Source organism: Colobus angolensis, unplaced genomic scaffold (genome assembly GCF_000951035.1).
Source record: "Colobus angolensis palliatus isolate OR3802 unplaced genomic scaffold, Cang.pa_1.0 Scaffold28, whole genome shotgun sequence".
In the NCBI taxonomy this organism is placed as follows: domain Eukaryota; kingdom Metazoa; phylum Chordata; class Mammalia; order Primates; family Cercopithecidae; genus Colobus; species Colobus angolensis.
The window spans coordinates 4,624,357-4,638,857 of record NW_012116043.1 but is presented as its reverse complement, the minus strand read 5'-3'; the positions used below and the strand labels follow the sequence as shown (position 1 = coordinate 4,638,857).

The 14,501-nt window shown below is 50.0% G+C and overlaps 1 protein-coding gene across 1 annotated transcript in view; it reads left to right on the top strand.

Moving 5' to 3' along the window:
• SETD8 (SET domain containing (lysine methyltransferase) 8) overlaps positions 1-10,864 on the top strand; it is a 31,545-nt gene extending 20,681 nt beyond the window's left edge. The window contains exons 7-9 of the mRNA XM_011948583.1: positions 4,586-4,645; positions 5,895-6,085; positions 9,001-10,864. Of these exons, the coding sequence (XP_011803973.1) occupies positions 4,586-4,645; positions 5,895-6,085; positions 9,001-9,211 (462 nt within the window). The 3' untranslated portion in view covers positions 9,212-10,864. The remainder of the gene's footprint in view (positions 1-4,585; positions 4,646-5,894; positions 6,086-9,000) is intronic.
• The last annotated feature ends 3,637 nt before the right edge of the window (positions 10,865-14,501 follow it).

Sequence of the window (14,501 nt, the reverse complement as noted above, 5' to 3'; positions counted from 1 at the left end):
CGAGACCAGCCTGGCCAACATGGTGAAACCCTGTCTCTACTAAAATACAAAAATTAGCCGGGCGTGATGGCAGGTGCCTGTCATCCCAGCTACTCAGGAGGCTGAGACAGGAGAATCACTTGAACCCTGGAGACGGTGGTTGCAGTGAGCCGAGATCACGCCACTGCACTCCAGCCTGGGTGGCTGAGTGAGGCTCTGTCTTTAAAAGAAAAAAAAAAGACAGCACTGCAAAGGGTGAGGTGGTGCCAGGCCACAGAATCCCAGACACCTCCCAGCCAGGTTGGAGCTGTGGCGTGCCCATACAGAGGGCCTCTACTGAGCGCTCATCAAGGGCTGCTGTGGACTTTAGGGTGGGGGGAGCCGAGTTGGCCTTATTAATAAGAAGCAAGAGTTTGTGCTGGGCAGAGTGAAGGCTGCGATGGGACAGGATGCAGGTCTGCTAAATCTTGCAGCAGATGAGCAGAAGGGAAGGACGCATTTGCTTCCCTAAAGCACGGTCTGCAAACACAAGAAAGCTTGCCCTGTTCCCGGACCAGAAGCCATGCTGTGCCTCCAACTGTTTGTGTTGGCTCTGCTGAATGCAGCCATGGAAGCTGTTGCTGGCCAGGGCAGGGAGGCCGTAGCTGGCCAGGATGACGTGGCTGAAGCTGGTTAGGGTGGAGTATTTTCTGACTGCACAGATAAAGCTCAAGAATGGGACAGCTGGGGATCATCTGAAGGGTGGGGTCAGTCCTGACCTGACTGCCATGTTGGGCCCAGGCTGTGGGTCCAGGAGGGTGGGGCATAATAGAGCCTGTTGTTGGCCAGATGGTCTGGGGCAAAATTGCAGTTCAGAGCCTCTTGTATACCTCCACTGAGGCTGAAGACAGCAGCCAGGGCGGGCGTAGCGCCAGGGCGTGGGTCCTGGGCAACCGGGTGGGATCAGGGCTGCTGGGTTTGGACACAAGGTGGGCCTTGGAGAGATGCCCTACCCGCCGAGTGCTTCACTGCTGGGGCCCCTTGGCTGGCCAGCCTGGCTGCGGGTGGGGTGGCAGCCAGCAGCAGGGCAGGGACCATGCCTCTTGGCAATGCCTGGGCTTCTTCATGCCCAGCTCGACCCCAGGGCCAGATGTGCAAGCAGTCTGCTGATTCCGCTCGGGAAGGTCCCCTCCTTCCTTGTCACAGGTGCTCCTCACCAACCCTAGTTCTGACCTTGTATTGCTCCCACTCCATCTGCCTCTAGGCCCATCTGTGGGCTCCTGCCAGAATTCCCTTTAGGAAGCTCAGGGCTGGTTGTTTGCAGGCCCCAAACTCCAGGCCTTTGGGAGACTCAGCCTCCCTGGCTTTGTGCTGGGGCATCTGGCCTCGTCCCAGCTTCCCTCTGCGCATCTCCTACCTGCCATGTTTGCTCCCAGCAGAAAAACCCCCATTCCACTACTGCGATCTTTCTATGATCACTCCTGTTTCCATGGGCCCCCGTACTGCTCAGCACTCTCTGCACAGTTGTAATGAATGGGTCACGCAGCAAGGCAGTGGGTGTGTGTGATGGCGGTGGTGTTGCTTTGAGGGCTGCTGTGTGCACTGTTCTAGACCAGGAGATTCCACAGTAAACTAGACCAGCCCCTGGGACTCATGGGGCTTATTTTCAAATGGGGAGTAATTAACAACAAAAAAGACACCAGCTACTTGGGAGGCTGACGTGGGAGGATTACTTGAAAGCAGGAGTTCAGCACCAACCTGGGCAACATCGTGAGACCCCATCTTTTTTGGTTGGTTGGTTGGTTTGTGTTTGAGACAGAGTTTCACATTGTCACCTGGCCTGGAGTGCAATGGCGCGATCTCGGCTCACTGCAACCTCCACCTCCCAGGTTCAGATGATTCTCCTGCCTCAGTCTCCCAAGTACTGAGATTACAGGCGCGCACCACCACGCCCAACTAATTTTTTGTATTTTCAGTAGAGATGGTGTTTCACTATGTTGGCCAGGCTGGTCTCAAACGCCTGACCTTGTGATCCACCCACCTCGGCCTCCCAAAGTGCTGGGATTACAGGCGTGAGCCACTGAGCCTGGCTGTGAGACCCTATCTTAAAAAATAATTAAAAAGGCCAGGCGTGGGGGCACACACCTGTAATCCCAGCACTTTAGGAGGCTGAGGCAGGCGGATCATGAGGTCAGGAAATGGAGACCATCTTGGCTAACACGGTGAAACCCCATTTCTACTAAAAATACAAAAAATTAGCTGGGCATGGTGATGGGCGCCTGTGGTCCCAGCTACTTGGGAGGCTGAGGCAGGAGAATGGCGTGAACACAGGAGGCGGAGCTGGGACTCCAGGCGCCTGCCACCACGCCTGGCCAATTTTTTGTACTTTTAGTAGAAACGGGGTTTCACCATGTTAGTCAGGATGTTCTCGATCTCCTGACTTTGTGATCCGCCTGCTCGGCCTCTCAAAGTGCTGGGATTACAGACATATCTTTCTTTTTTTTAACCTTCTTGACCTTTATCTTCCATATCTTTTAAGTGGAAAATTTAGTCCATTTATGTGAAAGGTTAATATTGATATGTGAGGCTTTGTTAGGTATGTTACTATTAAGTAAGTTTATGGGAAGGTTTTTTTGGTTTTTGTTTGTTTCTTTCTTTTTGAGACGGAGTCTTGCTCTGTCTCCCAGGCTGGAGTGCAGTAGTGCGATCTTGGCCTACTGCAAACGCCACCTCCTGAGTTCAAACGATTCTCCTGGCTCAGCCTCCTGAGTAGCTGGGATTACAGGCATGTACCACCATGCCCAACTAATTTTTGTGTTTTTAGTAGAGACGGGGTTTCGCCACGTTGGCCAGGCTGGTCTCAAACTCCTAACCTCAAGTGATCCGCCCACCTCAGCCTCCCAAAGTGCTGGGATAGCAGACGTGAGCCACCATGCCTGGTCACGTTTTCTGTTTTTTTAAGACAGGGTCTCACTCTGTTGCCCAGGCTGGAGTGCAGTGGCGCAATCATGGCTCACTGCAGCCTCAGCCTCCTGGGCTCCAGCAATCCTCCTTCCTCAGCCTCTAGAGTAGCTAGGACCAACGGTGTGTGCCACCACACCCAGCTTATTTATTTTTTGTAGGGACAGGGTCTGGATCTGTTGCTTAGGCTGGTCTCTAACTCCTGTCCTTAAGCGATCCTTCCTCCTGGTCCTCCCGATATGTTAGGATTATAGGAGAGAGCCATGGCACCTGGCTTCATTTACATTTTAAAAGACCCCTCTGGCTGCCCTGTGGAGAACTCAGTGTTCTCTGGGGTCAGAGTGGAAGCCTGGTGACTAGCGAGGGGGCGGGGCCGTGGCTGGGCTGCTGGGCAGCAGTGGGAATGGAGATGGAGAGGAGGTGGCAGGATTTGGGACTGTCCTTGAGGTTACTCATTCACAATTGTTCCCAGCACAGACTGCAGGGCCTGGCACGTTGCAGGTGTGGACTGAGTGCCTGGAAAACCTGCAAGCTGGTTTGGACCTCTGTGTAGGGGGAGTGGGTTGAGCTCAGCAGTTGGTGTCAGGCTCCTGACATGTGCCATCTGGTTTGGTGAAAGTCTGTGCCAGCAAGACATGCTGGTTTGGGGTGAGCCACACTGGTTTGGAGCTTCTAGTCTGTCTTCATTTGGTTCCCTTTTGCTCCGTAGTATCTGTGCGATGGCAGAACGGTAGAACCCAGGGATAGGGATGGAGGTAGGTGCAGGAGGGGTGGCCTTAGAGGAGAGGTGGATCCCTGGGTGCCCCCTTCCTGTTCTCTGTTCAGGGCTGTATTGACCCTCGGGATTGGAGGCCCTCTTCCCATCCATGGTGGTGGCCTCCATACAGGTGAACCTCTGAGATCCCAAACATTTTGATAGCAGTACGCGCCATCAGACCAGAGGGATGTGGACCACGTGTGTCCCATCCAAAGGGCACAGCCTCTGATCTGCTGTACCCGATTTTCTTTTTTTTTTTGAGACGGAGTCTTGCTCTGTCACCCAGGCTGGAGTGCAGTGGCACAATCTCAGCTCACTGCAACCTCCGCCTCCCAGGTTCAAGCAATTCTCCTGCCTCAGCCTCCCTAGTAACTGGGACTACAGGCTCCTGCCACCACACCTGGCTAATTTTTGTATCTTTAATAGAGACAGGGTTTTACCATATTTGCCAGGCTGGTCTCGAACTCCTGACCTTACGATCCGCCTGCCTTGGCCTCCCAAAGTGTTGGGATTACAGGCATGAGCCACCACACCTGGCCCTCTGTACCTGATTTTCTATGAAGTCAGAGGCCTGATTTTCAGGTGTGGGCAAGTTGGACATTTTTTAACATGCTGCATGGGCAACAGAACATATCTATAAGCCCCATTCTGTTCGTGGGTCCTCACTGTTTCCCCCCGATCCAGTTGAACCTCAGGTGACAGATCTTCTACAACAGATGGGTGATGAGAAAAGGAGGGATACTTGGGAGCTTTGCCATCAGTGGGGACCCGTCATCCCCAGTGATGCCAAATGAGGCCGACTGTGGCCCTGTGGGCCTGGCCTGGGGCAGTCAGGGCTCAAGACCGTGAAGCCACCCGCGACGGGCCTGGGAGAGGACACTGATGCTGCTTTTCTTTCTCTCCACCCAGTCTGAAGAAAGGAAAAGAATAGATGAATTGATTGAGAGTGGAAAGGAAGAAGGGATGAAGGTAAGGGGCTGCTTACTTGTTGCATCGTAGCTGAAGCTGGAAGAGCTCACCTTCCCTGGTCCTGTGGCTGAGAGTGGCCACCGTGTGGCTTTAACCCTCTAATGGCCATGGTGACCAGGCAGACTCTCTTAGGTTGCCAAAGAGCCAAATATTAAAACTTGTTAAGGAAATGTCTTATGAAGGAAACATAAATGGACTTTGTATATAAATGCTATCCAGGGGAAACTTTTCTTAGAAATTGTGGTTAAAAAATTCAGTGACTTTTTGTACATTCACAATGCAATGCAACCATCATCCCTGTCTCATTTCAGAATTTTTTCATCCTCCCAAACGGAAATCCTTACCCATTACTTAGCACTGCCCACCATCCCTGCCTGTCCCCTGCCCAGCCCCTGACTCAGCTGCTTTCTGTCTCAGTGGAATTGATCTTCTGTACACTTCATATAAATGGGATTATACAATATGTAGCTGATGCCCAGGAAAACTTTTAAAAAGAGAAACTAATACATTTTTATACTCCATTTTCCTAGATAGTGACAATGCCCAAGAAATGTGCTTTTCTCTTACTGTATTTCAAACATACGCAGTTTGGGCAAGAGGAGAACTCTCTACAGGGGGGCTCAGATGGGCCTAGACTAGGGCTCAGGGCTCAGAAAGCTTCCACTTCCACCCGCCACCTGGGGAGATTCCAGCTTAAGTCCTGGGCCCCTAAGAGCAACCCCATCCAACTCCATGTAGAATAGAGTGAGGAGACACAGGAGAGGAACTGTGGAAGGCGGCAGAGACCCAGACCACTGGGCCTGCTGTTCCCCTAGGAAGGCATAGCGCACAGCCCCTAGACAGAGAAACCAAGTGTGTGGATTTGAGCTGTGTCACTGCCTAGCTGTGTGGCCTCAGACACGTGGCTGTGCCTCTTTAAGCCTCAGTTTCCTCATCTACAAAACGGGGCAGTCTCCACCTAGCAGATCTCTCACGAGCTCTGATGTAACTGCTTTGCAGGTGAGCACCAAGGAATCACGTTTGTGGAGTGAGGGAAATGTTCTAGAGCTGGCCTGTAGTGACGGTTGCACAGGTGTATACGCTTCATAAAACCCATCAACCTGCACATATAAAGCAAGTGAATTTTATGGCATAGCTCAGTACAGCTGTTAAAGATTGGGGTAAGCCCTCAGCTCCCCGGAGACCTGCGGTGGACAGTGGCATCCATCGCTATTATGAACCAACACACTCTCCTATCACTTCCTGACAGATTGACCTCATCGATGGCAAAGGCAGGGGTGTGATTGCCACCAAGCAGTTCTCCCGAGGTGACTTTGTGGTGGAATACCACGGGGACCTCATCGAGATCACCGACGCCAAGAAACGGGAGGCTCTGTATGCACAGGACCCTTCCACGGGCTGTTACATGTACTATTTTCAGTATCTGAGCAAAACTTATTGGTGAGTCCACTGTTGCTCTGAGCGGCTTTTCTGTCCTCTGGGCAGTGAGGAGAGGCCAAAGGGCCAGGAACTCCTGGTTCTGTTTGGTGGCCAGTCTTCTGGTTTTGTTGTTGTTGACTTTTTTTTTTTTGAGACAAGAGTCTTGCTCTGTTGCCTAGCCTGGAGTGCAGTGGCATGATCTCAGCTCACTGCAACCTCCTCTCGGTCTCAAGGAATTCTCCTGCCTCAGCCTCTGGAGTAGCCCGGCTAATTTTTTTTTTTTGCATTTTTAGTAGAGGTGGACTTTTGCCACATTGGCCAAGCTGGTCTTGAACGACCTCAGACGATCCACCTGCCTTGGTCTTCCAAAGTGCTAGGATTACAGGCGTGAGCCACTGTGCCTGGCCTGTTATTGCCTTTTTTCAAAGCTGTGATGCAGCTATCCCCTGCTTCCCTTTTTTTTTGTCTCAATCTGTCGCCCAAGCTGGAGTGCAGTGACACAATCTTGGCTCACTGCAACCTCTGCCTCCCGGGTTCAAGTGATTCTCCTGCCTCAGCCTCTTGAGTAGCTGGGACTACACACACATGCCACCATGCCCGGCTAATTTTTTGTATTTTTAGTAGAGATAAAGTTTCATTGTGTTAGCCAGAGTAGTCTCGATCTCTCAACCTTGTGATCCACCTGCCTTAGTCTCCCAAAGTGCTGGGATTACAGGCATGAGCCACTGTGCCTGGCCACCAGCTTCCCATTTTTAATCTTTGGAATTGGAGCTGTCCTGGATGTTATCTCATCCAATGAAGGGGAGAAGTGGACTAGTCACATGAAAACCTGTTAAGCAGCTCACTTGGCTCTCCTTCAGGGCATTTGGCCAGAGCAGCTCTGGAAATCACTAATTGCTTTTTCCTGGCTATGACCAGTGGCGTTGATTTTTTTTTTTTTTTTTTTTGAGATGGAGTTTCACTTTTGTTGTCCAGGCTGGAGGGCAGTGGCGTGATCTTGGCTCACTGCAACCTCCACTTCCCAAGTTCAAGCGATTCTCCTGCCTCAGCCTCCTGAGTAACTGGGATTACAGGCAAGCACCACCATGCCCAGCTAATTTTGTATTTTTAGCACAGACAGGGTTTCACCATGCTGGCCAGGCTGGTTTCGAAATCCAGACCTCAGGTAATCCACCTGCCTCAGCCTCCCAAAGTGCTGGGATTATAGGCGTGAGCCACCACACCTGGCAGGGTTGATTTTTTTAATCTATGTATTTGTTTTGGGAAACTCTACCATTTCCTCCTGTGCCTCCATAAAGAGCCGTTTGGGTCCCACCCCATCCCCCCACCCAGGTCCTGTGCAGGCTCTCAAAAATAGCTTTGTGGGCCAGGTGTGGGTGCTCATGCCTGTGATCCCAGCCCTTTGGGTGGCTGAGGTGGATGCATCATGAGGTCAGGAGTTTGAGACCAACATGGCGAAACTCCGTCTCTACTAAAAATACAAAAAAATTAGCCTGGCATGGTGGCGCACGCTTCTAATCCCGCTGACTCAGGAGGCTGAGGCAGGAGAATTGCCTTAACCCAGGAGGCAGAGGTTGCGGTGAGCTGAGATCGCGCCACTGCACTCCAGCTTAGGCGACAGAGCAAGACTCTGTCTCAGGGGAAAAAAAAAATAGCTTTGTGAATTGGGCCAGGTGCAGTGGCTGATGCCTGTAATCCCAGTACTTTTGGAGGCTGAGGCAGGAAGATTGATAGAACCCAGGAGTTTGAGACTTGGGCAATATAGGGATATATCCTGCCTCGCAACATAAGGATATATTCTGCCTGTACAAAAATTTTAAAAATTTTTAAAAATTAGCCAGCCTTGGTGGTGAGCACCTGTAGTCCCAGCAGCTCAGGAGCCTGAGGTAGGATGATCACTTGAGCCTAGGAGGTTGAGGTTACAAAGAGCCGTGATCATCCCACTGCACTCTAGCCTGGGTGACAGAGCGAGACCCTGTCTCAAAAAATACATTTAAAAAAAATGCTGGCCGTGCGTGGTGCCTCACACGTGTTATCCCAGCACTTTGGGAGGCCAAGGCGGGCAGATTACCTGAGGTCAGGAGTTCGAGACCAGCCTGACCAACATGGTGAAACCATGTTTCTGCTAAAAATACAAAAATTAGCTGGGCATATTGGTGTGCACCTGTAGTCCCAGCTGCTTGGGGGGCTGAGGTAGGAGAGTCTCTTGACAGGAGAATCTCTTGAAGCTGGGAGGTGGAGGCTGCAGTGAGCCAAGATCGTGCCACCGCACTCCAGCCTGGGCAACAGAGTGAGACTCTGTCTCAAAAAAAAAAGAAATCCCGTCTCTACTAAAAATACAAAAATTAGCTGGGTGTGGTGGCGCATGCCTGTAGTCCCAGCTACTTGGGAGGCTGAGGCAGAAGAAACGCTTGAAACTGGGAGGCAGAGGTTGCAGTGAGCTGAGATCACGCCACTGCACTCCAGCCTGGGCGACAGAGCGACGAGACTCCCTCTCAAAAAAAAAACAGACCTGGTGGCTCATGCTTGTAATCTCAAAAACTCAGGAGGCCAAGGCCAGAGGATCACTTGAGCCCAGGAGTTGGAGACCAGCCTGGGCAATGTAGGGAGACCTTGTCTCTTCAAAAACAATTAAAAATTAGCCTGATGTTGTGGCATGTACCTGTGGTCAAAGATACTGGGGAGGCTGAGGTAGGAAGATGACTTGGGCCTGGGAGGTGGAGGAGGCTGCAGTGAGCCGTGATCGCGCCACTGCTCTCCAGCCTGGGTGACACAGCGAGACCCCCTCTAAAAAGGAAAAAGAAAATAGCTTTATGAATTGAATCTTTCCAAAACACGTGGCTTTAAATCAACATCCCACCAGAGCTGAGCACAAGTGTGACTCTCTTTAACCCTCTTTATCAATTTAATCCTCTCTGGCTCTCCCTCCCCTCCAGCGTGGATGCAACTAGAGAGACAAATCGCCTAGGAAGACTGATCAATCATAGCAAATGTGGGAACTGCCAAACCAAACTGCACGACATTGACGGCGTACCTCACCTCATCCTCATCGCCTCCCGAGACATCGCGGCTGGGGAGGAGCTCCTGTATGACTATGGGGACCGCAGCAAGGCTTCCATTGAAGCTCACCCGTGGCTGAAGCATTAACCGGCTGACCCCACACCCTCCCCACCCCACCTTCCCTTCTGCAAAGGACAAAGTGCCCTCAAAGGGAATTGAATTTTTTTTTTTACACACTTACTTAATCTTAGCGGATTACTTCAGATGTTTTTAAAAAGTATATTAAGATGCCTTTTCACTGTAGTATTTAAATATATGTTACAGGTTTCCAAGGTGGACTTGAACAGATGGCCTTATATTACCAAAACTTTTATATTCTAGTTGTTTTTGTACTTTTTTTGCATACAAGCCGAACGTTTGTGCTTCCCGTGCATGCAGTCAAAGACTCAGCACAGGTTTTAGAGGAAAGAGTCAAACATGAACTAGGAAGCCAGGTGAGTCTCCTTTCTCCAGTGGAAGAGCCGGGACCTTCCCCCTGCACCCCTGACATCCAGGGACGGGGTGGGAGGAAGACGCTGCCTCCCAATGGCCTGGACGGGATGTTTCCAAGCTCTTGTTCTCCTAATATCTCGACAGGCGCTCACTGAAGTGTATGAATATTTTTTAAAAAGGTTTTGCAGTAAACTAGTCTTCCCCTCTGCTTTCTCGAAAGCTTACTGAGCCCTGGGCCCCGAGCCTGGGCCGGGCATAGATTTCCTCTTCCACAAGCTGCCGCTTTTCTGGGCACCTTGAAGCATCAGGGCGCGAAATCGAACTAGATGTGGGCAGGGAGAGTGTTGCTTACCTGCCCTGTGGGGGCAGGGTTTCCTGAAACTGGGTTAATTCTTTATAGAAATGTGAACACTGAATTTATTTAAAAAAAAATAATAAAAATTAAAAAAATAAAAATTAAAAAAAAAAACCACAGAAAACAACTTACAATGTATATAGGTCTTGAAGTGAGTGAAGTGGCTGCTTTTTTTTTCTTTTTCTTTTGCTTTTTTGCTTTTTGTAGAAGAGACTGAGAATGGTACTCTAATCAAAAATAAAGTTTTGTAGTGGGACCAGAAATTACTTACCTAACATCCACCCCCATTTCCCCTCATCCTGCTGGGGTTGAAGGTTCCAGACCTGCTGTCAAGGCCTTGTGTTTGTCAGACACCCGGCATCCTTCTGCAAGGACGCAACTGTGAGCTGAGGTGTGAGCCTAGGAGCCCAGGACCCCTGACCCCAGCCGCTGCTGCCAGCCTCAGAAAGGCACCCAGGTGTGCAGGGGAGCACGCAGGGCCTGGTGGCCTCCAGGAATCACAGATAGGGCTAAGGTTTTCACCTTAACTGTGAAGGCAGGAGGAGTAGGTGGCTGCCTCCTCCCGTCCTTCACAGAACTGATCCTCACTCTCTGTCCCTTCAGCCCAGGGGGCCAGGGCTCAGGAGCCATGACCTGGTGTCTCCTGCCTACCCTGGTCCCAGGTAAATGTGAATGGAGACAGGTATGAGAGCCCGTCCTAGTCTTTGATTCCCCCCAACCCCACCTTGGGCCTCACGACGGTGCTACCTAAGAAAGTCTTCCCTCCCATCCCCCCGCTAGCCTGGTCAGTGGTCATCAAATTGGAAGAGGATCCGACAGGAGTGTAAATGTGAGACACAATGTCGATTATACCTAGTTGTGGTTTAGCTTTGTATTTAAACAAGGAAATAAACTTGAAAATTATTTGTCATCATAAAAATGAAACAAAAATTAAAATATTTATTGCCAGGCAAGGCCACCTGTGTGTCTTTCTGTTTTTACAATTTGACTGTATCACACCAACATGAGTCTCAGCTTTGGTAAGCGTCCTCTTGGGGAACCAGGAAAGCGTACTGATGTGATTTTGAGCATGTTTTCTAGAACTCTTGAGTTCTTTGGTTTCCTCATCTGTATACTGGGGACCATAGGGTATGTGAAGATTAAAAGGTAATGCTTTTTTTTTTTTTGGAGACAGTCTCACTCTGTTACCTAGGCTGGAGTTCAGTGGGGCAATCTCAGCTCATTGCAACCTCCTGGGTTCAAGTGATTCTCGTGCCTCGGCCACCTGAATATCTGGGATTACAGGCATGCGCCACCACACCCAGCCTTTTCTCTTTTTTTGAGATGGAATTTTGCTGTGTTGCCCAGGCTGGAGTGCAGTGCCATGATCTGGGCTCACTGCAACCTTCACCTCCCAGGTTCAAGCGATTCTGCCTCAGCCTCCCAAGTAGCTGGGATTATAGGCGCCTGCCACCATACCTAGCTAATTTTTTTGTATTTTTAGTAGAGACGGTCTTTCACCATGTTGACCAGGCTGGTTTCGAACTTCTGACCTCAAGTGATCTGCCCGCCTTGGCCTCCCAAACTGCTAGGATTACAGGCGTGAGCCAGTGTACCCGGCCACAGTAGAGACGGTTTCACCATGTTGGCCAGGCTGATTTCAAACTCCTGACCTTAAGTGATCCACCTGCCTCGGCCTCCCAAAATGCTGGGATTACAGGCATGAACCACCATGCCCAGCTTAAAAGTTAATGCATTTTGAGCCTTACAACAGTGCCTGGCACATAGTAAGCATCATAAATTTTAGCTGATGTAATTGTCATTGTGACTTACAATTTACTAGACTTGATGATTCTAAGGACGCTCTGAATCATCACTGCACCTGTCTTGGGTTGGAAGTCCCTGTTACCAGCCCAGATCCCTGTCCCCTCCATGCTTGGGCACTGGTGGCAGATTGGAACGGTGAGTAGAACCCTTGGTTTAGATACAAGAGATCCAGTTCCAGCATTAGTTTTAAGTGTTTGTCAGCTGTGTGACATTGGTCAAGTCAATTCCTCTCTCTCAAACTTGTCTGTCAAATAGGGATAATCTCTGCCCACTTGACTTGCCTCCTCCCCCAACGATTCAGGCATCAGGATTATAGCCTCACCTTGGAGGGGGCATGTGGCTGCTGGAACAGAACCTCTGCTTCCAGTGCACTGCTGTGTAACTCGGGCAGGTACGTAGTCTCCTTGTGCATCAGTTTCCCTCCTTGTAACATGGAGACGGTAATAATACTTGTACGGGGCCAGGCGCGGTGGCTCATGCCTGTAATCCCAGGACTTTGGGAGGCTGAGGTGGGCAGATCATGAGGTCAGGAGATCGAGACCATCCTGGCTAACACGGTGAAACCCCATCTCTACTAAAAATACAAAAAAAAAAAAAATTAGCTGGGCGAGGTGGCGGGTGCCTGTAGTCCCAGCTACTCGGGAGGCTGAGGCAGGAGAATGGCGTGAACCCAGGAGGTGGAGCCTGAAGTGAGCTGAGATTGCGCCACTGCACTCCAGCCTGGGTGACAGAGCTAGACTGCATCTCAATAAATAAATAAATAAACAAATAAATAATAGTAATACTTGTATGGGGTGATTGTGAGGATTTAATGAGTTAATACAAAAAAAAGCACTTGGAACACTTGTAACAGTGCCTTGCACGTAGACAATCTTCAGTAATCAGTATTAGCTATTATTAGAATTAAAAATTTGGCTAGCTTCTATTCAGTGTTTATAAGTGCTCAGGACTAATAGCTAATAAGTGCCTCCAAGTTCTGATATGTAGTTGCTATATTTATTTGTTCATTTTATTTTTTGTAGAGATAGGGTCTCATTATGTTGCCCAAGCTAGTCTCAAACTCCTGGCCTCAAGCGATTCTCATGTCTCACCCTCCCACAGGGCTGTGATTACAGGCATGCGTGAGCCACTGTGCCTGACCTATTTGTTCTTTCTTTTCTTTTCTTTTTGAAATGGAGTCTTGGTCTGTCTGTTGCCCAGGCTGGAGTGCAGAGGCGCAATCTCAGCTTACTGAAACCTCCACCTCCTGGGTTCAAGCAATTCTCCTGCCTCAGCCTCCTGAGTAGCGAGGATTACGGGTGTGCACCACCACACTCAGCTGATTTTTGTACTTTTAGTAGAGATGAGGTTTCACCATGTTGGCCAGCCTCGTCTCCTGACCTCGTGATCTGCCCATCTCCCAAAGTGCTAGGATTACAGATGTGAGCCACTGCGCCCGGCCTTATTTGTTCATTATAAAAGATGACTGCTGGCAGGGCACGGTGGCTCACGCCTGTAATCCCACCACTTTGGGAGGGTGAGGCAGGCGGATCATGAGGTCAGGAGCTGATATCGTGCCACTGCACTCCAGCCTGGGCGACAGAGCGAGACTCCGTCTCAAATAAGTAAATAAAATAAAAGATTATTGCTACAGCAACTACTTCCTGTGCCTTCTGAGGCTTGGCTTGAAAATCTACTTCTTGTTTTTTTTTGTTTTTTTTTGAGATGGAGTCTCACTCTGTCGCCCAGGCTGGAGTGCAGTGGTGTGATCTCAGTTCACTGCAACCTCTGCCATCCAGGTTCAAGCAATTCTCCTGCCTTAGCCTCCCGAATAGCTAATTTTTGTATTTTTAGTAGAGACAGGGTTTCACCATCTTGGCAAGGCTGGTCTTGAATTCCTGACCTTGTGATCCACCCATCTCAGCCTCCCAAAGTGCTAGGATTACAAACGTGAGCCACTGCACCCAGCAAAAACCTACTTCTAAGCCTGTTCCCCCCCCAGGCTAGGTTTGTAGTTGGAATCCTGCAGTGTGAGAACCGCCAGAGCTCAACTGACGTCACAACTCTGTTATCTGTGGTCAAGCGAGGCCCGTCTCCGGGAGAATCAACCCCCAAGACTTATTTTCCAGAATGCCCACCTGCCAGCATCGGATTTTACCAAGAGTTGCACTCCAATCATTTCTCACCGTAACTTTTTTTAGTCTTTTTTTAGTACCAGAGCCACCCGTGCCATCTTAACCTGGCATTTCTTTCGGAGTGGGTTCTCCCACCCTATCTATCCCCACAGGGAGGCAGGGGAGCATTTATATATTTAGAGACAGGGTCTCACTCTGTCACCCAGGCTGGAGTGCAGTGGTGTGATCATAACTCACTGCAGCCTTAAACTCCCGGGCTCAATTCATCTTCCCCCCTCAGCCTCCCCAGTACTTGGGACTACAGGTGCTCACCACCATGCATGGCTAATTTTTTATTTTTTTGTAAAGACAGGGTCTTACTATGTTGCCCAGGCTAGTCTCGAACTCCTGGGCTCAAGCAATTCTCTCACCTTGGCCTCCCAAAGTGCTGGAATAACGGGCTTGAACCACTATGCCTGGCCAGGGTTGCAGTGTTACACAGGGTTCTAGGGATCAGGAGCCCTGATCTAATGATGCTGTTGAAACAGTGTTACGGACTAGACTCTTAAACACTGCCAACTCTTCCTGCAAGGCAGAGTGGTTGAAGCCTGGGTCTGGACTTTGTATCTGGGCTGAAGTCCTGCTTCTACCACTTTCTTTTTTTTTTTTTGAGACGGAGTCTCGCTCTGTC